At 42.2% G+C, this 23,004-nt stretch overlaps 1 protein-coding gene and 1 long non-coding RNA gene across 3 annotated transcripts in view; one reads left to right on the top strand and one right to left on the bottom strand.

Annotated features, from left to right (window-relative positions):
• The first annotated feature begins 1,929 nt into the window (after nt 1-1,929).
• LOC139582907 (uncharacterized) lies at nt 1,930-10,824 on the top strand. The gene is made up of 3 exons (XR_011676445.1): nt 1,930-2,132; nt 3,566-5,247; nt 8,640-10,824. It is a non-coding gene; the product is annotated as an uncharacterized lncRNA (long non-coding RNA).
• Nucleotides 10,825-16,270: 5,446 nt separating this feature from the next.
• LOC139582908 (tubulinyl-Tyr carboxypeptidase 2-like) overlaps nt 16,271-23,004 on the bottom strand; it is a 40,347-nt gene continuing 33,613 nt past the window's right edge. For both annotated transcript variants that reach the window (XM_071413354.1, XM_071413352.1), the window contains one exon: nt 16,271-16,409. In XM_071413354.1, the coding sequence (XP_071269455.1) occupies nt 16,340-16,409 (70 nt within the window). In that variant the 3' untranslated portion in view covers nt 16,271-16,339. The remainder of the gene's footprint in view (nt 16,410-23,004) is intronic.

The following is a 23,004-nucleotide window of genomic DNA, read 5'->3' on the forward strand; positions in this document are numbered from 1 at the left end:
TGGTTGGAACACTTTCATTTATAGGCAGAGTTATACGGTCACAATCCACACAATATCAAAAGGTTCATTTAAAATGTAATTAGCTATGTTAAAATTTAAGATTGAACTTGTTTATATGTAACAAAGAGTAGGCGCCTCTATTCAATGAATCAGGTGATTTCCCCTCTGAGCTTCTTCTTCTTCTTCTTTTGTGGTTTTATGGCGGACTACAACCCCAAAAGGTGAATTGCAGCCACCAACTGGACAGGTAGAAAAAACAAGATAAAACGAAAAGAAAAGAAAATCAAATGTTATTTGTCACAATGTATTTTCTTAAATTCTTGTTAATCTAACTGCACTGTCCAATTTACAGTAGCTATTACAGTGAAAGAATACAATGCTATTGTTTGAGGAGAGTGCGCAGTTTTGAACATGAAAGTAAGTTATTAATAAACAAATTAGGCACATTTAGGCAGTCTTGATACAAAATTTGGAACATAAATGCAATGGTTCGTTGGATCAATCTAAAACGTTGCACATACACTGCTGCCATCTAGTGGCCAATATCTAAATTGCATCTGGGCTGGAATAATACATTATGGTCTTTCTCTTCCATTTCAAAGATGATGGTACAATTTTTTTTTTGGTACAAAACAGTTATTTTTTTCTTTGTTTTACCTTTTATCAGATCTAATGTGTTATATTCTCCTACATTCCTTTCACATTTCCACAAACTTCAAAGTGTTTCCTTTCAAATGGTACCAATTCATATCCTTGCTTCAGGGCCTGAGCTACAGGCAGTTAGATTTGGGTATGTAATTTTAGGCGAAAATTGAAAAAAAGTGTCCAATCCATAAGGGGTTTTAAATGAGTGATTACTGGGGTAGCAGTAAATGTAAAAGTTGATCAACTGAAGGGGAAGATTCACGGTGTTTGTGATGCTCGTCATTTGATGCAACACAGGCATGAGTGGTGAAACAGAAGAGTCATTGTCTGTTCTTTTGAGTTTTGATGTTGAGTCTTTGCCCGACAAAGTGATGTTAGGATATGTAAGTTATCATGTACAAGCTTTTGTAAATTTTTGGTATTGGAGTGGCCATCACAAAGCCCTGACCTCAATCCCATAGAAAATTTGTCTGCAGAACTGAAAAAGCGTGTGGGAGCAAAGAGGCCTACAAACCTGACTAAGTTACACCAGCTCTGTCAGGAGGAATGGGCCAAAATTCACCCAACTTATTGTAGGAAGCTTGTGGAAGCTACCCGAAACGTTTGACCCAAGTTAAACAATTTAAAAGCAATGCTACCAAATACTAATTGAGTGTATGTAAACTTCTGACCCACTGGGAATGTGATGAAATAAATAAAAGCTGAAATAAATAATTCTCTCTACTATTATTCTGACATTTCACATTCTTAAAATAAAGTGGTGATCCTAACTGACCTAAGACTGGGAATTTTTACAAGGATTAAATGTCAGGAATTGTGAAAAACTGAGTTTAAATGTATTTTGCTAAGGTGTATGTAATCTTCCGACTTCAACTGTATGTTTCAATATGTTTGGACATTTATAGCAATGGTTATCAACTGTACTGCAGGGATGGAACGTCACATAAAATTGAGGTTGTAGTGGCAGCTGCAGAGAGGTATTTGGGTGTGCGAGACTTGACATCAGGAGTTACAGAGTGTGTTAAGTGGTGGTGTCACATTCTTTCAGGTTGTTGGCCTGAGGTAGGATTAAATATATTTAAATAGTGGAGTAGGGTGGTGTTGTTTTTATTATTTTTATTTGTTAATTTTGTTGTGTGAGTATAGTGTTAGATGGCAGAGTATTTGTTTATTTTTATTTTATTTATAAGGGATTTGGACTCCAGACTAGTAGGTGGCGGTAATGCAACATTTATTGGATGCCATCTGCCATTAAACCTCATCGAATAGGAAGAAGAAAGAGATGGCTAACACTTCCGGCTTATTGTGAGGAAACGTTCTTCGGCCAATTACATTCGGCTAATATTTACATATTGTGCTTTACGTGAAATGCGTCAACAGATTGAGAACGCAAACGACAGAATCTACCAGTGCTGCAAAAAGTTGGGTAAAAAACCTACCCTATCTCCATCGCCTACTGCCAAAAAGACCAACAGCATGCACAACCGGTAAATGTAAATCTGATTTTATTCAACATTCTGCCTTGTAGAGACTGTTGCGTCTTTTTCATAGCGACTTCTTTCAGATACATATCTACAGAGTAACCATCAAATCAAATGTTATTTGTCACATGCGCTGAATACAACAGGTGTAGACCTTACAAACAATGACATTTTAAGAAAATAAGTGTGAAGAAAGTATTTACTAAAATAAACTGAAGTAAAAAATAAATAAATGAGAAAAATAGAAAATAAAAAAGAATTAAGTGGCAAAAATAAAATAACAGTAGCGAGGCTACAGTATATACAGGGGGTACCGGTACAGAGTCAGTGTGCGGGGGCACAGGTTAGTCGAGGTAATTGAGGTAATATGTACATTTTGGTAGATAAAGTGACTATGCATGGATAATAAACAGAGAGGAGCAACAGCGTAAAAATGGGGGCGGGCAATGCAAATAGTCAGGGTAGCCATTTAATTAGCTGTTCAGGAGTCTTATGGCTTAGGGGTAGAAGCTGTTTAGAAGCCTCTTGGACCTAGACTTTGTGCTCTGGTACCGCTTGCCGTGCTGTAGCAGAGAGAACAGCCTATGACAAGGGAGGCTGGAGTCTTTGGTCATTTTTTGGGCTTTTCTCTGATACCGCCTGGTGTAGAGGTTCTGGATGGCAGGAAGCTTGGCCCCAGTGATGTACTGAGCTGTTCGCACTACCCTCTGTAGTGCCTTGCGGTCGGAGGCCAAGCAGTTGCCATACCAGACGGTATTCCAACCAGTCAGGATGCTCTCTGGTGCAGCTGTAGAACTTTTGAGGATCTGAGGACCCATGCCAAATCTGTTCAGTCTCCTGAAGGGGAATAGGCTTTGAGTGATCAAGTTCAGAACTGCTGTCAGTCAAAACCAATATAGCACTGTGATGCGCGTAGCCTGAGCTCTGACGTCAATTATAGTGTATACAGGTATGCGTGTAAAGGGTTAAGACTTAATCCCTACTCCCCGATCTGTGTGGGCACTCGAGGTGAAGCAGGGAAAGCACTGGTTTAGCCCGATCCTGATACATCCAAATAACCAGTGACGAAAGCCCCTTACATGGAACTAATACTCCTCGTTATTGGTCTACACGCAGAGTCTGCCCATGGGAGATTCATTAAGACCAGGCCTATTCATTTGAGCTGTAAACTCAGCCTGTTTTAAACTGAAAATCTTGTATCCGCCTGCGTAAAGAAGCAAGAGATATTGCCATTGGAGCGCACGTGTAACATTACCACTAGAGGGAGCCACAGGCATAGAATGTATTTCTTAAACCACTTGGTTTTCCTTTTTCACTTTCTTCACTTTCAAAAATATTGAAATTTTGTACATTTCCCCCCACAGTTTATGAGAAATGTCACATTTCCTTTGATGTTGTGTTGTGTCCCCCCCCCCCCCCCCCCCCATTCCCTTCCCCAGGTTACCAGTGGGAGTACAAGTAGAGGACAGGCAAGCCTAGTGGCTGTGTGGGGGTCTATTAGAAGGACTGCTTCTCCCTGCTGTCCAGTCATCCAGTGAAGTACTTCCGCCTGGGCATCCCCCTGCTAGACCGGGACAACCTGGGCTTGGTGCTGTTACTGCGTGGCCAACACACACCTCCTTTAAAACCCCGGGTGTAACAGTATAACTTTAGTACCGTCCCCTCGCGCGAACCAGGGACCCTCTGCACACATCGACAACAGTCACCCACGAAGCGTCGTTACCCATCGCTCCACAAAAGCCACGGCCCTTGCAGAGCAAGGGGAAACCCTACTTAAGTCTCAGAGCAAGTGACGTAACTGATTGAAACGCTACTAGCGCGTACCCGCTAACTAGCTAGCCATTTCACATCCGTTACACTCACCCCCCTTTCAACCTCCTCCTTTTCCGCAGCAACCAGTGATCCAGGTCAACAGCATCAATGTAACAGTATAACTTTAAACCGTCCCCTCGCCCCGACCTCGGGCGCAAACCAGGGACCCTCTGCACACATCAACAACGGTCGCCCACGAAGCATCGTTACCCATCGCTCCACAAAGGCCACGGCCCTTGCAGAGCAAGGGGAAACCCTACTTAAGTCTCAGAGCAAGTGACGTAACTGATTGAAACGCTACTAGCGCGTACCCGCTAACTAGCTAGCCATTTCACATCCGTTACACGGGCATGGGGACATTAAGCTGGCCCAGCTGGCTATGCTGCTTGCAGAAATCAGAACAGTGTCCCGCCTCTATGACGGCAGCTCTTGTCCCATCGTCCTCTATGGGGACTTTAACTCTGTGTCCCCTCTGTACAAATTTGTTAGGGAGAGTAGCCTGAAGTACGACGGCATTCCCATACGCAAGGTGAGGGCTTCATCATCGACATGCCCAGCCTTAATCTGCAGTGGGATAATAAGCTATGTGGCTGAAGCTGATTACTACAGAGGGAACATTATATTTCGGGAGTCCTGATATAAAAATTGGGCTGTTATAGAATGTTCGTTGAGCTCCTCTCTGTCAATCGTCATCTTTCTGCAGTATTTGTAGTTAATTTTCAATCTGGGTTGAATGCCCTGTCTTTGCCATCAAATCAACTTTTATTGGTCACATACACATGGTTAGAAGATGTTATTGCGAGTGTAGTGAAATGCTTATGCTTCTAGATCCGACAGTGCAGCAGTATCTAACAGGTAATATCTAACAATTCCACAACAAAAGCTAATATCTAACAAATTCCACGACAAAACCTAATACACACAATCTAGTAAAGGAATGGGATTAGAATATATATGGATGAACAGTGACAGAGCGGCTAAGATGCAATAGGTAGTAAAGAATAGATAGTGAAATTAACAGTGTACAGCAAGCTGCTTTACAATGCTAGACAAAACTGTGTGAAGCAACAGAATGTTTCCCGCACTCTGTTACCGCCTACAGGTCACCCATCATCCAACCCTCTCTCTTTTATCCCACACTTTCACAGTGAACAGCTTTAGGCTATTACCAACACTGAGGAAATACACCCGTCTTTCCTCTGATCTGTATGTGATGTTAATACTCTTCTCTCCTCCCAGATGTTGATGGGTGTATCTCCAACCTGTCTGTACAGGACTTTGAAGCACAAGCTATGGCAACTATGAACAGGTCAGTTAGCCCCGGTTGCATTTCAGGGTTAAATAATCATTTAGTTGAGACAGACAGTGCCTGTGATCCCTATAGTCAGTTAGTTCTGTCAGGTAACTGTAGGAGATCTGGTCCTGTCAGGTACTGCACCAGCTGTAGCTCCTCTGACTCACAGCAGACCTTCAATATTAATGCTTTTCAAATCAAATTGTATTAGTCACATGCGCCAAATACAACAGGTGTAGACCTTACAGTGAAATGCTTACTTACAAGCCCCTAACCAACAATGCAGTTGAAAAAAAAGAAGATAATAATAAGTGATAAAAGTAACAGGTAATTAAAGAGCAGCAGTAAAATAACAATAACGAGACTATATACAGGGGGGTACTGATACAGAGTCAATGTGCGGGGGCACCGGTTAGTTGAGGTAGTATGTACACGTAGGTAGAGTTATTAAAGTGACTATGCATAGATGACAACAGAGAGTAGCAGTGGTGTAAAGAGGGGGGGGGGGGGGCAATGCAAATAGTCTGGGTAGCCATTCAACAATATGTTCAGGAGTCTTATGGCTTGGGGGTAGAAGCTGTAAAGAAGCCTCTTGGACCTAGACTTGGCGCTCCGGTACCGCTTGCCGTGCGGTAGCAGAGAGAACAGTCTATGACTAGGGTGGCTGGAGTCTTTGACAATTTTTAGGGCCTTCCTCTGACACCGCCTGGTATAGAGGTCCTGGATGGCAGGAAGCTTGGCCCCAGTGATGTACTGGGCCGTTCGCACTACCCTCTGTAGTGCATTGCTGTCGGAGGCCGAGCAGTTGCCATACCAGGCAGTGACGCAACCAGTCAGGATACTTTTGATGGTGCAGCTGTACAACCTTTTGAGGATCTGAGGACCCATGCCAAATCTTTTCAGTCTCCTGAGGGGGAATAGGTTTTGTCGTGCCCTCTTCACGACTGTCTTGGTGTGCTTGGACCATGTTAGTTTGTTGGTGATGTGGACACCAAGGAACTTGAAGCTTTCAACCTGCTCCACTGCAGCCCTGTCGATGAAAATGGGGCCATGCTCGGTCCTCTTTTTCCTGTAGTCCACAATCATCTCCTTTGTCTTGATCACGTTGAGGGAGAGGTTGTTGTCCTGGCATCACACGGCCAGGTCTCTGACCTCCTCCCTATAGGCTGCCTCATTGTTGTCGGTGATCAGGCTTACCACTGTTGTGTCATCGGCAAATTTAATGATGGTGTTGGAGTCATGCCTGGCCGTGCAGTCATGAGTGAACAGGGAGTATAGGAAGGGGACTGAGCACACACCCCTGAGGGGCCCCTGTGTTGAGGATCAGCATTGGGGATGTGTTGTTACCTATCCTTACCACCTGGGGGGCGGCCCGTCAGGAAGTCCAGGATCCAGTTGCAGAGGGAGTTGTTTAGTCCCAGGGTCCTTAGCTTATTTATTGAGCTTTGAGGGCACTATGGTGTTGAATGCTGAGCTGTAGTCAATTAATAGCATTCTCACATAGGTGTTCCTTTTGTCCAGATGTGAAAGGGCAGTGTGGTGTCCAATAGAGATTGCATCATCTGTGGATCTGTTGGGGCGGTATGGAAATTGGAGTGGGTTTAGGGTTTCTGGGATGATGGTGTTGATGTGAGCCATGACCAGCCTTTCAAAGCACTTCATGGCTACAGACGTGAGTGCTACGGGTCGGTAGTCATTTAGGCAGGTTACCTTAGTGTTCTTGGACACAGGCACTATGGTGGTCTGCTTAAAACATGTTGGTATTACAGACTCGAACAGGGAGAGGTTGAAAATGTCAGTGAAGACACTTGCCAGTTGGTCAGCGCATGCTCACAGTGCACGTCCTGGTAATCCGTCTGGCCCTGCAGCCTTGTGAATGTTGACCTGTTTAAAGGTCTTACTCACATCTTCTGCGGAGAGCGTGATCACACAGTCTTCCGGAACAGCTGGTGCTCTCATGCATGTTTCAGTGTTATTTGCCTCGAAGCGAGCATAGAAGTAGTTTAGCTTGTCTGATAAGCTCGTTTCACTGGGCAGCTTTCAGCTGTGCTTCCCTTTGTAGTCTGTAATGGTTTGCAAGCCCTGCCACATCCGCGAGCGCCAGAGCCGGTGTAGTATGATTCGATCTTAGTTCTATGTTGACGCTTTGCCTGTTTGATGGTTTGTCGGCGGGCATAGCGGGATTTCTTATAAGCTTCCGGGTTAGAGTCCCGCTCCTTGAAAGCGGCAGCTCTAGCCTTTAGCTCAGTGCGGATGTTGCCTGTAAACCATGGCTTCTAGTTGGGGTATGTACGTACGGTCACTGTGGGGACGACGTCCTCGATGCACTTATTGATGAAGCCAATGACTGATGTGGTGTACTCCTCAATGCCATCGGAGGAATCACGGAACGTATTCCAGTCTGTGCTAGCAAAACAGTCCTGTAGCTTAGCATCTGCTTCACCTGACCACTTTTTTATTGACCTAGTCACTGGTGCTTCCTGCTTGAATTTTTGCTTGTAAGCAGGAATCAGGAGGATAGAATTATTGCACATTTAACATGCTGATAGAATGCATTAAAGTCCCCAGCTACTAGGAGCGCCGCCTCTGGGTGAGCGATTCCTTGTTTGCTTATGGTGGAATACAGCTCATTCAATGCTGTCTTAGTGCCTGCCTCTGACTGTGGTGGTATGTAAACAGCTACAAAGAATACAGATGAATACTCTCTCGGTAGGTAGTGTGGTCTACAGCTTATCATGAGATATTCTACCTCAGGCGAGCAAAACCTCGAGACTTCCTTAGATATCGTGCACCAACTGTTATTTACAAAAATACATAGTCCGCCGCCCCTTGTCTTACCAGACACCACTGATCTATCCTACCGGTACATCATATAACCAGCCAGCTGAATGTTGATATTGTCGTTGTTCAGCCTTGACTCCGTGAAGCATAAGATGTTACAGTTTTTAATGTCCCGTTAGTAGTTTAATCTTCCACGTAACTCGTTGATTTTATTCTCCAAGGATTGCACGTTTGCTTGCAGAATGTAGGGAAGTGTTTTTTCCCCCCGATCGACTACGAATTCTCAGTTGAGTGTCTGTGCCGCTCGACGCAGCTCTAATTTGTTTTGATCAGCGTCTGCACATCGGATGCATCCACTCATCACTCTCTCGCCGTCTCTGTTTGTATGCATTGGAGAGAAGAGGAGACAAGAGTTGACAAATCCTTCCCATACAATATTAACGTGAAGCGAGTGGAACTGCTCATAGGGAGAAGTGACAAGTCCCTGGATAATCATCATTGTTTGTCCAGTGCAGTCATTGCAGTGCTCCAACTTAAAGGAGCATCTGTCCGCGTTAATTAACAGTTGAAGTTAAGCCTGTGCCCTGTGTGACAGTGTGTCTCTCCCCCTCCCCATGTCCCACCAGTGAGTCCAGACCCAGTATAGAGCACAGTCTGAGGCTGACGTCAACCTACTCCCACTACCTGACAGAGGACGGCAGGTCTGAGATCACCACCTGGAGACTGCATGAATCAGGCCTTCATTGTCGAATTGCTGCAAAGAAACCACTACTAAAGGAAACCAATAAGAAGAAGAGACTTGCTTGGGCCAAGAAACACGAGCAATGGACATTAGACCGGTGGAAATCTGTCCTTTGGTCTGATGAGTCCAAATTTGAGATTTTTGGTTCCAACCGCCGTGTCTTTGTGAGACAGAAAAATTGGATGTAATAAATGTATCACTAGTCACTTTAAACAATGCCACTTTATATAATGTTTACATACCCTACATTACTCATCTCATATGTATATACTGTACTCTATACCATCTACTGCATCTTGCCTATGCCGTTCGGCCATCGTTCATCCATATATTTATATGTACATATTCTTATTCATTCCTTTACACTTGTGTGTATAAGGTAGTTGTTGTGAAATTGTTTGATTACTTGTTAGTAACTATTACTGCACTGCCGGAACTAGAAGCACAAGCATTACGCTACTCTCGCATTAACATCTGCTAACCATGTGTATGTGACCAATAACATTTTATTTTATTTGAATGGATGATCTCTGCATGTGTAGTTCCCACTGTGAAGCATGGAGGAGAAGGTGTAATGATGTGGGGGTGCTCTGCTGGTGACACTGTGATTTATTTAGAATTCAAGGCACACTTAACCAGCATGGCTACCACAGCATTCTGCAGCAATACGCCATCGTATCTGGTTTGCGCTTAGTGGGACTATATTTGCTTTTTCAACAGGACAATGACCCAATACACCTTCAGGCTGTGTAGGGGCTTTTTGACCAAGAAGAGTGATGGAGTGCTGCATCAGATTACCTGGCCTCCACAGTCACCCGGCCTCAACCCAATTGAGATGGTTTGGGATGAGTTGGACCACAGAATGAAGGAAAAGCAGCCAACAAGTGCTCAGCATATGTGGGAACTCCTTCAAGACTGTTGGAAAAGCTTTCCAGGTGAAACTGGTTGAGAGAATGCCAAGAGTGTGCAAAGCTGTCATCAATGCAAAGGGTGGCTACTTTGAAGAATCTCAAACACTTTTTACTACATGATTCCATTTGTGTTATTTAATTGTGTTGATGTCTTCACTACTCTTCTACAATGTAGAAAATAGTCCAAATAAAGAAAGGCCATTGAATGAGTAGGTGTGTCCAAACTTGACTGGTACTGTACACTACATACAACACAGGATTTGTTGGTAGATTTTTATACTTTAAAGCAGAGTGGGATCTGACGATCCAAAATATTATTTATGATAAGGTGGTTCTTGTAATGTGAACTCTACAGATGCTGCAGTCTGCTTTGCTGCAGTGCAGTGAGCTGTGGAGGTGATTAGTCTCCCAGGCTGCAATTATGTAACCATGACTAGGACCCTGCGTTTTTCTTCACTAAGATCACATCATTAGGGAAACGTCAGGGCTTTAACCATGCCTGTTGTATGTTACTCCCAGAGGGCCCATTGCCCAGGCGAAGGCTGCAGCTGCTGGCCAGACTGGTCCTGGTGGGACAGACCTCGAGCACAACTCCTCTGACCATCTGCTCATACTGGCCCACTTCCGCCTCTGCCCCTGAGACTGGATGTCAAGGGTTAAGGGTCAGAGCCTCAAACAGACCTGGAGGTCAAAGAACTGGAGAGACCAGGGAATTCACCCATACCTCTAACCAGCAACCAATAGCTTCTGTCTCTCATATTTTCATATCACCACAGAGAAAGGCTGTCATTTGAATGACATTTATTGATGATCTTGCAACTTGGCAGTGTGCCTATCTCTAGTGGATAGATATAGGCTACTGCGTCGAGATGTTTACACTTTTCCAAATACTTTTTATCTTATTTTACATTGGTTGAAGATATTATGAAAAGAGACATTTTTATATTTGAATGGTTTTAATAAATGTTGACATGAATTCATTTGAAAATGTGCTGCTGATAAGGAATAGCACTGAGAAATCTACATGTTTTATTCATTATGTCATTATGCACATGAGCACATACTATTTGGTTTGATAATATTGGTATTGAAAATGAAGGCTATTATGTTACAGCTATTGTACCTTATTTAGCACAATAAAATACCTGCAACTAAAGACACCTTGTACATGCATATAGTTCCGCTCTGTAATTATGTCACATTACATTGAATGAGTTCCAGGGATTGTTTGATAACCAAAGGCACACAGGTGGACAGAGAAGCTCCCACGAGCTGATCAGAGAAAAGTGAGAGTTTTCTCACCCGGAGAGGAATGGAAATTAACCCAGGGTACATAACCTTGAGAGACGAACCTGCTTGTGCGTTAGGTGAAAAGCTAATTTATAGGAACAGAACAGTCATCTCTGCCTTTAGATGAAGAATCACTGGAGTCAGCCTCCTGACAGGCAATTTCTCTCAAAACGTTGGGAGTGTTTTCAATATTCTACACACTGCAGAATCCTTACATTTGTTCCTAATATTGCACATCACTCTTTTTCTTTAGACCGAAACTAAGTCAGAGTTTGAGGACATTGAATTTGGAATTTCTTGTCGTGAAAGAAGCAACTCTCCAAAATCTATTGTATTTGGTTGCCTTATATAATGGCCACATTAGTGCTTTCAGCCGCCCTGCTCTAGCACACAAACCGCTGCTTGTAAACGTGTATCACTATGTGGCCTTAATTCTGTTTTGACACTGCTGACATTCTAGTCAAAATATGATCAAGTCTGTGGCCAAATTGAATTAGTGTGTGTTTCCTTGCCAGGGACATGCCAAGGTTTTTAAACAAAAGTAGACACTTCACACCCATGTCCCATTCAAATAAACTCGACTTGCTTTGGTTGATCATCTTTGACTTGTTTTATCTCAAGTCCACATCACTCAAATGTTCTTGTAATGTGCTGTTCTTTGTCTTTCTGTATTTTTCTCCATCTGAATTCCTCACCACCTAACCAATACATGGTGGTGTGAACTGTGAATTAAGGCCATTAGGACTCACGTCTCTGGTTTTAGAGTTCAGTGATGTTCTGCTGATATTGCAAAGCTGCTGCTGCTGCTTTGTGGGATTTCTGGGATGAAAGCATTCACAGGCTGATCGTTTGACGGTTGGTGAGATCCAGCCTCATTGATGATGACTCATCTTCTTGCTTAGACATGGGATGAATCCTAATACTTTGAAGATGAGTCCTTTCCTTAGCTCTTGTCCTTTAACCTCATTGACGATTTCCTATTGTGTAATTTAGATATGTGGGAATGAGGGATAGAAAAAAAGGTCAGAAAGTATTGGGGTTTATCACATTTATTTTCTAACTATACACAATGGTGGGAATGTACCCAACTGTCGTAATTGATTAATATTAAAGATACCTTAATAGAAAATGACTCAAGTAAATGGAAAAGTCACCCAGTAAAATACTATTTGAGTAAAAGTCCAAGTATTTGGTTCCAAATATACAGAAGTATCAAAGTCAATGTTATTGCTAAAATATAGTTAAGTATCAAAAGTAAAAGTATAAATCAGTCCAAAATCCTTAAGCAAACCAGATGGCACCATTTGCATATATATATTTTTTACAGATAGCCAGGGGCACACTCCAACACTTAATTTACAAACGAAGCATGTGTTTAGTGAGTCTGCCAGATCAGAGGCAGTAGGGATGACCAGAGATGTTCTCTTGATAAGTGTGGGAATTAGACAATTTCCCTGTCCTGTTAAGCATTCAAAATGTAAGGAGTACATTTGGGTGTCAGGGAAAATGTATGGAGTAAAAAGTACATTATTTTCTTTAGGAATGTAGTGAAATAAAAGTTAAAGTTGTCCAAAACATAAATAGTCCAAAAAAACTACTTAAGTAGTACTTTAAAGTATTTTTACTTAAGTACTTTACACCACTGAGTATACACTACAGAGAAAAAGAGCGAGAGAGAGGTATAACGTTCCCCAGCATTCCATGAGCTGCTTCAGAGATGAGAAATTAGGGATTCATTTTATAAATCGTCTCTCTGTGTTGTTGCATGTCACACACAGCTGGTGTAAACATATTAATAGAGACCTGGCATCCTGTGCCTGACTATATACAGAGAGATATCAGTGCAGTATGAAACCATAGCCTACTGGGGAATATTCTAGAATTTCAGCATTTATATTTACCCCGATGGGGTCAAATCGGCCCGGTCTAGTCCTTCCTTTTGTGTAAAGTAATAACAACAAAGACAGAATTAAAAAGATAAATCATTTTTTATTATAACATGCTACAGTTGATAAAAAACATTGTCAACTGATCATTGTGACAGTAGGAGTTGGGAGGACATCATCTTCCACCAGTGGTAATAATGCAAAAATAACGCTTTGTCATCATCATACATGTAAAAACAACAGGGACAGATTCTGAAGGCTCATTTCAAGAGAATAGTGAGTTCTGTTAGCCACATCAGGGCTTTTGAAGCCTCGTTCATACCTGGCGCTAAACATGCATCCTTGGTCCTGATCTTGCCCACATTCTAATTGTGCCCACACAATCAGATCATAATGTGTCTTTTGATTGTATACACCGGTCTACAAAAAACAACATACTCAAATGATTGGCATCTTACCATTCAAACAATTAATCCTGATCTAGGATAACTTTTAAAACATGAAATTATTGCTCTAAAAGGATTTGGCTAAAAGCAAATGGACACAATCAGGTCAAAGGGCGCATGCTAGAACCAGGTATAAACGGGGCTTAAGAAATGCTTCCATTAGTTCTGCTGTTGATCTACCATCAATACTTCTTCTCTTCCACTTCAGCCAATGGGACAAAAATCAGCCCTTTCCAGAAAGATATGACAACATTACCAGCCAACTGGTAGCTCTAGCGGCATTAGTATAGAGAGAACACTAACACCCAGAGTTCTAGTCACTTACATTGCCATTTATGAGAAGAGGCCAAGAGAACACCCCTCATGAAATGCACTTTAATACAGGCAAAGTAGTCTCATCTAAAAGCTGAGTTACAGTTGTAAACACAGGTTAAGTAAAGTTCCACATCATGCTTAGAAAACAGCTAAATATTCAGTAGCGCTTAGCCCCAACAACATTGCCTTTTAAGTTATCAACCACTGAATGCAGTAGGTGGTGGTGCATTATAGTGGTGGCAGCTATTTTCAGGTTACTCATATTAGGCAGTTATTCAGATAACTTGATTCTTATATATATATTTTTAAACCACCATTTGGTAAATACAAAATCGCTAAAAAACCCATCTACAGTCATCATGAGGAGTGGTACCGTTTTTCTTCAACCGTATCCCGTTGGATGGTACGTAACGTTTCAAGCCTATTTAGTGTTCAACCTGTTAACTAAGCAAGGCCTTTGAAAATTGATACTGCTACAATGTGGAGTGTCCTTCTTTAAAATCACGCATCGTCCAAAGAATACTACATCATCATCATCATCATCATCAAAACAATGTGTTTTATGATGTGTTTCCACCACATCATAAAAACAACAAACTGCATGATTAAACACTGTACTGAGTAATATATTTGTTCAAGAAACAGCAAAAAATCACCAATGGAACTCATCCATAACATGATTTAGCTCAAAACTAAACAGTTATGAGTAAAAAATCTATTTAAGCCACATCCTTTTCAAGTACTATCTTTCAGTTCTCAGATTTGCAGCAGTGAAAGCAGTCTTTTCTCCCGGTAAGTCTTTATTACGGCAGTTTTTAACAATAAGAGTGTTAAACCTAGCCTATATAGATTAGACAAAGGATTGTATTGTGTAAAAAAGAAGCGCATTGTGCTTCTGTATGACTGTAAAACCAAAGTCAAATATTAAGCTGGCTGTTTTGTGCTTAGAGTAGTCTTTCAGACGGCTGGTACCAATGATGTTGGCCTTAATGGTATACTGTCAGACTAGCAGCACCAATTCACACTAATCAAAAAGGATCATATGAAACATCACTGCACTGATATTGTTCAAAATTCAATATAACAAGACTGGATTTCAATTCTGCTGCAATCTAGAAACCATTTGGATTGAGGAAGACATACGGTAATCTATCATTATCTGTTTGATGTGCATAGCTTCTTTAACCAAATGCTACAAAATCTGATATTGTTCAGTTGGCACCCTCCTGCATATCTGATGATGATGATTTTTGAATACAATAAAAAAACATTCTAAACAATTTTGACAATGCATCCAGGCAGTTAAGAAGGCAAATGAGGAGCTTTGATTTGATTGATATGTCCGTCTTGCGGTGTTCAGTTCTGTGTTTGCATTCTTAACTTCAAGAAAGGCCTCTAGTTAGGAACTACATAACATTATCAAACATATGTTTTTGCATACAACTGTATAGTGAGGCATAAAAGAGTTGACATTTGATTGAACCTAACTTAACGTAACAGGCGTTAGCGTTAACTGGATGTTAGCGTTTTAGAGTGACTCCGCAGAGGCTAGATTCAAACCAACGTCACTGTCAAATTATTTTTGGAATAAAAGGTCATGTTCTGGCTAAGCTCCAAAGCATCATTGTCACCAGCTTTGATTTCTTTACGAGAAAAATTGCTTAAAACATGAATTGATCTATACCAGGGATCCCCAACCCTGTTCCGGGAGAGCTACCGTCCTGTAGGTTTTCACTCCAACCCTAATCTAGCACACCTGATTCTAATAATTAGCTGGTTGATAAGTTGAATCAGGTTAGTTACAACTGGCGTTGGAGTGAAAACCTACAGGAGAGTAGCTTTCCAGGAACAGGGTTGGAGAGCCCTGGTTTATGCTGTATCTGTGAGAGAGGAGGGCGGGCCGACAGAGACAGAGGGGGTAATCTAACCCAGAGCTAACAGGGAGTCAGTCAAGGCTGGGGTTTGCCGCAGTACTCAGCAGGCTCTCTGCTTGACTGCTTTGGTCTTTGGCCCCGCTGGGTTCCCCTCACCTCAGGCCTACAGTACCTCTCTCTCTCTCTCTCTCATTCACTTCTAATCATCACACTGAGCTGCAGCTCAGCCCAGCGGATAACTACTCAACATTCTTTACAGGCTTAGGCAAAACAACAACTATTCAATCTAAAGAATCTTTACATTTTATGAAGGGCTTGAAAAAATAGATATGTCACACTATTTGATCTTTTTTACATGATGTCAGCATCAAATTCACAGCTTTTAAAGCTCGCTTCACATTGTAAATGTGACTGAAGTGTAACTGTTGATCTCCTTTTTACATAAAACAATGTAGAGCACCCACACATACAGTATGTACTTCCCTAAAGGCATGAGAGATCTTGATATGATGTCCGCTATTTAGACACAAGTCCTTTATTCAAAACATAATAGATGTGTATACAGAAGGCATACTGTCCTTCAGGAGTAGAGCAATGTTGAAATACTTATGATGTATGTGTTCGTACTGGATGTCAACCTCCAGTTTAGCACTGAGCATAATGTCATCATATTCACCCTTTTAGAAGAGGCTGGTAAAACCCTATAAATACTTTATGAATATGATATACACAATGTCTGTTAAATAGATATCCCATTTGAGGGTTTGTGAGGCGGACTGGGGGGGGGGGGGGGGAAAGAAGCACCATGGACAGGAGAGGGTGGGATGGGGGTAGGGAGTCGCGGACAGCAGGAGAATGAGTCTCAGATGCGGATCTGGTAGCCGTCATTCAAGGTACTGAGTTCCGCAGGCTTTCGATCCAGAGCTGCAGGTCTGCAAAAAGAGAGAGATCGGACCAATTAGCTTTAGCATCATATATTTTAGAGCAGTCAAAGACAAATAGCCAATCAAACTAAGGCCCTATCACGTTAGCTGATGAACTGTGTTGAACACCTCAGACACACTCAATAACTTCCTATTGAAGTGATGATCCTCTGTCGCACACAGAGCAAAGGTAAGATGGGGAATAATTGACTAAACCATTTGCTCATGTAGAGAGCCAGTTAGTCAGTTCCCCAGTGTCAGTAAAGCCTGGGGCATCCTTTAGTGTCACGGCCTGGGTATAATACTGTTTTATGAAGTGTGGTCACGTAGACTGGCTCCCCATAGGTTCTCATCAGCATAGTGCAGTTGTCCTTGGGCTGAGGAGAGCAGAGGCGCAGCATTTTCTGACAAACACACACGCGCGCGCGCGCGCGCACGCACGCACGCACACACGCGCACACGCACACGCACACGCACCTTACACCGTCAGAAGCATCTGATACCTACTGTTGAGCTCAGAGAGTAAGAGTGAGTGATACCAGAATAGGTATTGGGTTTGTGCTGTGTCGTAGCTGAATCAGAATTAGTTAGGTAACATAGATAAATAAGATGTTTTATTTATTTTATACTTGTCATTAGAATGTCTTCTTTTAGACTATACTGTTGGCAGTTGCATTTTCCTTTCTCCTCTAGGGAAAAAGTCACTTGGGGCCCAGAGAGGGGAGAGGTCAGGCTTGTCTTTTACATGTCTGGTAATATGCAGAATATCAGAAAGGGAGAAGTCAGGTTTGACCATTGTCTTGCATATGTGAATATATCTGTGAAACCATGTGAAGGGCTCCACTATGTCTGTATGCCAGTCATACCCTCCTTTTCCCATTGCGGGGAGGAGTATGGCAGTGTCTGGAACCATTATACCACCCCTCTGATGTTGAACTTATCTTTCATAGTATATGACCTAGAGGTTCACTCCCCTTAGTGAGCTTCTCCAGGAGTGGGGAGAAGAGGGGGTGTATTTGAGATCTAGAATTGACAATTGATATATGCCATTGGATGAGGTAATTTGTTTTGGTAATATGAAGAACCAAGAACGAGAAGTAGAACCTCGTCTAAGAGACCAAACTGAACAATAATTTATAGCTAATGCTATCTGGCTATGGGATACTGCTCTCTCAAGTAAAAGTCTTTCTTTGTGAAGTTCCTAAGATCTGTGGTTCGTCATGTGAGTTGAGAGGGGTGTATCTTGGCTATAAAAGATACTAAGAATTGTTTTGTAAGGACTCTCAGAGAATTCATTTATAGACACTGAATTGATCTGAGAGTCAAAGGGCTATGGTGAAGCTCATATAATTAAAGATGGACTTCAAAATATAACTCTGACTTGTGTGTGGTTTGTAAACTCTCATCATTTAGTAATACAGGAAATTACCACGACAGCTGTAAAACAAACACACACATTTAGTTTGTCAGGGAACTCAGAGGGAAATAGAGGAAGAGTTAGAGAAAGAGAGAGAGGTACGGGGCAGACAGAAAGGGAGTAGTGAGTGAGAGAAAGAGAGAGAGAGAGAGAGTGAAGTATGAAGTAGCAGCAGGACAGTCAGTCAGACAGTCAGACATCACTTTATAATCCTGCGCTGTGGTGGTGCTGTCCTGTCAGCTCAACCCTGCAGAGTTCTAGCACACAACACTGGCACTGCTATCACACACACACACACACACACACACACACACACACACACACACACACACACACACACACACACACACACACACACACACACACACACACACACACACACACACACACACACACACACACACACACACACACACACACACACACAGCACCTTCTCTCTGACAATGACAAAAATACATTTCAAAGAGAGTAAGTATTTCTAAAAAGAGGCTTAGTAACCAAGGATTCATATGTCTCCTCTAATGTTGTCTGTTTTCAATATTCTGTTTGGCTCGAAGACCTGAAGGCACTCCTGCTGTCAGTGTTTCTCATGCTCCATTCCCTCCCTCAGAGTATATTTCCTGCTCAGCAGGGTTGGGGTTAATTCCACAAATTCAATTATACTTCAATTCTCTCTTGCTGTAAATTCCATGTAATTCAATGCAAATTCCAGATCAGTCTTTGAATTCAGAGATAATTAAATTATTCTAAATTCCAATGTTAGGTAAATTCCAATATTTAAATTCCCAATTAAATTTTATCCCCAACAATTCCACAACTTCCAATTAGATTTAAATTCCCTCAGGCTTTCAGGCTGATCATGTCACTGTTTAAACAGCCAAGCTATACTGCAAATATAGAAATATTTTAAAACAAATTCTGCATTCAACATTTGATACTATGTGCATTAATTCCATTAACTAGGAAATGTAAAATACTGAATTCTAATTAAATTAAATTATATTACATTCCACATATGAAATTCCAATTAAATTCCAATTCAAAAAGTCCAAACAGTCTTACTACAATTCAATTACAATTACATAATTTGAATGATTGTTGAAATTCGAAATTGAATTCAACATAAATTCTCCACTTGAGTGAATTCAATAATTTAATTGGAATTTCAAATTAAATTGGAATTGACCATAACCCTGCTGCTCAGTCTCTCCCATCCATCGATCCCCATCTCCCCAGCTCCCTCCGCCAGAAATAGTGAGAATAAGCACTCATCTCAACATCAAACCACTCCATCAATCCAGCGTGTGTCCGTGTGCGTGTATGTGTGAGAGTATCGGATAATACTTCTTCAGTACCCTGGACAGCGCTCCAACTCCCTCCCCTGCTGCTCCGATCAATAGCAATCTGTCTTCCAGGGAGAGGGGGTACACTTAGAGGCCAGGCTTCAACACTCAAAGCACCTAGTCAGTCGATCAGTTAGTAAGACAGGCGTCAACTCTCTCTGAGCCACACCATTCTCATATTAAGGCTTCCCAGCAGCCCTTGTTAAAAGCCCAACTTTCACCACAAGCCTCGGAATTATCATCATTCCTCAACACAAAGAAACACCACTGCTGACCAGTCATCAGAATAAAGCCGTAAGTCCTTAGAAAGAGGACAAATTACTTGAGGGTTGGCTTTCTGTTTTAGGCCTGATCAAAACAATTACAACTGTGATGATCCCCTGTAGGGATCACAGTCCAACATGCCACTGCATGGATTTCAAAGCTGATTACACAACATAGAAGAAAGAGCTCTGTTGAACAATGATAACTCTGGTTTGGGGCAAAGTGAGGAGAGGCAAGTCTATGCTCACTGATGCCAAAGCAGAAAGCAGCAGAGGTGATGGCAGTGACCTTTTCTGGTTAGTCGAGTCAGTGGCCACAGGGGGCCACACTGGCTATGGGACACTCTGGTTGAGGTTACTTGTATGGGCTGACCAGTATTGAGGAGAGTAGGCAGGGGGTGTGGAGGGGAAACACAAGGACAGAGGTCCTAGTAGGCAGAGGACTGTTAGCAGACTATGCCACATGTCTGAACGTGGATGACTGCCCAGATCTGAAGGTACAGAGGGCAGAGGAGGTGGTCTGTGGTGGTTAGGGGACTCACAGGACATGGGGGGTCAGTGAGCCAGAGAGCTCTGTGGTGTCTGAGGCTCCATGTATGGGCCCTAGGCTGGCAGGCAGAGGAGAGGAGAGGCTGCAGACCTAGACTCCAAGCTCTGAGGAAGAGAATGTATTCTGACAGGCCAGAAGCTCAGAGCAGGAAAAGGACAAACACAGCAGTTAACATTCAGCAGCCAGCCCTTCCCAGCCCATTACAGAATAGACAACAGCCAGCCCAGCTGCAGTACTGTCTGCCTCTACAATGTACAGCTAAAAAGGAAAGACAGTGAAGATACGAACAGGAATGACAATGACAATTTTGTCTAAAGCAACGGGTCTGACCCTCTCTGACTTTCCTTGTCTAAACAACATCATTGAATATTTCATTTTTCCGTAAAACAGGTGGTTTCCTTCCAAGCATTAACATATTCCAGTATTATAAACTGGGTGGTTCGAGCCCTGAATGCTGATTGGCTAACAGCCATGGCATATCAGACCATATACCACGGCTATGACAAAACATGCATTTTTACTGCTCTAATTGCAGTACGTTGGTAACCAGTTTATAATAGCAGTAAGGCACCTTGGGGGGGGTTGTGGTATTTGACGGGTTGTGTCATGCCTAGCAACAGACCTTAGCCATGGTATATTTCCCATAAAACCACACCTCCTCAGGCATTTTTGCTTAAATATAACCTTGCATTTAATATCGGGAAACTGGGCGGGTCTAGAAGGTTTCTTGGAGAGCAAATCTATAATTGTTTAGTAGCGATATGACTGTCTCCTACGATGAAGCCAGATGAAAGTGACACAGCCAGAAGAGTGGTAAAGCAGAGCGTTTGCCTTGGGGTCTGTCAGCCTGTCTGAGAGGAAGATCCTAGGGAGGAAATCAATATTTATAATATTCATACACCTTCGTCTCCAGTGTGACACTTCCCACTGGGCACAGACGTCAATTCAACATCTTATCCACGTTGGTTCAACGTAATTTCATTGAAATGAAGTGGAAACAACGTTGATTCCACCAGTATGTGCCCAGTGGGTTATGACTATTTCATCTCTGTCTCTAAAGTCCATCTGCTGCAAAGACTTTGTCTACAAAGTGAAGTTAATGTCAGACTTTATCTCAGCTTCACATTTGAGTGTTAATGAGAACGATAATGCTGTGCTGAAGCCCACTGCTGAGCAGAGCTCTAGATAACTCCCTTAAGTGCATTACCTCTATATTCAGTCTTTTTAATGGCACTGCTAACATGTCTATGGGGACATCTACTGAACCATTCATCCACAACAGAGGAGATTTTCCAAGCTATTCAGGGATACATTAAGCTCTCAAGTCTAGCTATCATTCTGCATTTAACCAATTAGATTTAATACTGTGTTAATAAATCACTGTGGGGATAAAACTCCTGTCCTCGCCAATCAATGTTATTTGGCAGCATTCGTGCCATTAAACAAACGCAACATCTACAAATCTCTGAGGCGGCTTTGCTCGATGAGCAGGCAATGGATGGAGAGAAAAGAGCATTAGCAGGCTTCCACAGATCGGCTATAATAACATGCTGACCACACCGCCCGCGTCTCGCTCGCTAGCTTTGAAAAATAAGTTTAAACATACATGTTATTCAATCATTGCACTCACAATGCTCGCGCATGTCAACGAGCATCTGCGAGGCCAGGCGCTAAAATAGAACCCGCCTCTCCCATCTCCTTATTGGTTTTTAGGAGCATATACCCATGTGGGTGATTGAAAGATGAACAGAGGTCCACACTCCAGTCCAGTTGGTGGTGGTAATACACCTTAAAGTTGGTCCAAGTCCAAAGAAGAAGAACTCTGAAGGAGGAGAGATTACTAGAAACAAACTTGGTTTATCTGTGGATTAATTGTCGGAGTAGAGGACCTTGTGCATTTCAGGTAAAATAACAAACCAATGTTTATATCCCAGGACAAATTAGCTAGCAACAGCAAGCTAGCTAGCTAAATTGCTATAAATGTTTAATGCTTTTCAACCTGTCCCCAAATTAATATAGTTGGTTCAGATTTTTCAACCTGCGTGTCCTGATCACGTCTGGTGTAGATGGACAAAATCAACATGCACGCGAGCGGTGTGGTCAGCATGTTACTCTCCAATCTTTGTACACAAACTCTGACTGCTGATGACATTTTCTGAGGCGCTGGCTGAAAAAAAATGTGTATACCATAGCCAGGGACTCGGATAGACTATGTTGGTTGGCTCTGGGTTTGTGGTGAATAATTGAAGGTGTTGGTGACAGAGGACAATGACGTCTCCCTAGGGGGGACGTGTAGGCCATTACGGGAAAAAACACATGAATTTCACACGTGAACACGTGAAGTGTTCCAAAAACACATGATTTCACATGAAATTTCAGGTGAAATCATGTGAATTTCAACATGTGAAGTCGTGTTTTTTTCAGTAAAAAACACGTACAGTGACACGTACATTGAGGACGTATCAGGGGTTGGACAAGACTCTCTTCCTCAATAATTAATATCTTACAGGAGGTGACAGGCAGAGAGGTGGGTGTCTAAGAACAGGCTCACAATAAATCCCATCAGATTGAAAGGTGGTACTGAACACATACAGTGCTGTGAAAAAGTATTTGCCCCCTTTTGAATTTTCTCTACTTTTGCATATTTGTTATACTGACTTATCACATCTTCAAACAAAAACTAATATTTAATCACATCTTCAAACAAAAACTAATATTTAATCAAGGGAACCTGAGTGAACAAATAAAACAACAATTTAATTTATTTCATAAACAAAGTTATGCAACACCCAATGCCCCTGTGTGAAAAAGTAATTACCCCCTTACAGTCAATGTGTGGTTGTGCCACCTTTGGCTGCAATGACTCCAACCAAACGCTTCCTGCAGTTGTTGTTCAGTTTCTCACGTCGCTGTGGGAGAATTTTGGCCCACTCTTGCATGCAGAACTGCTTTAACTAAGTGACATTTGTGGGTTTTCAAGCATGAACTGCATGTTTCAAGTCCTGCCACAACATCTCAATTGGGATTAGG

This window comes from Salvelinus alpinus, chromosome 8, assembly GCF_045679555.1.
Source record: "Salvelinus alpinus chromosome 8, SLU_Salpinus.1, whole genome shotgun sequence".
NCBI lineage: Eukaryota > Metazoa > Chordata > Actinopteri > Salmoniformes > Salmonidae > Salvelinus > Salvelinus alpinus.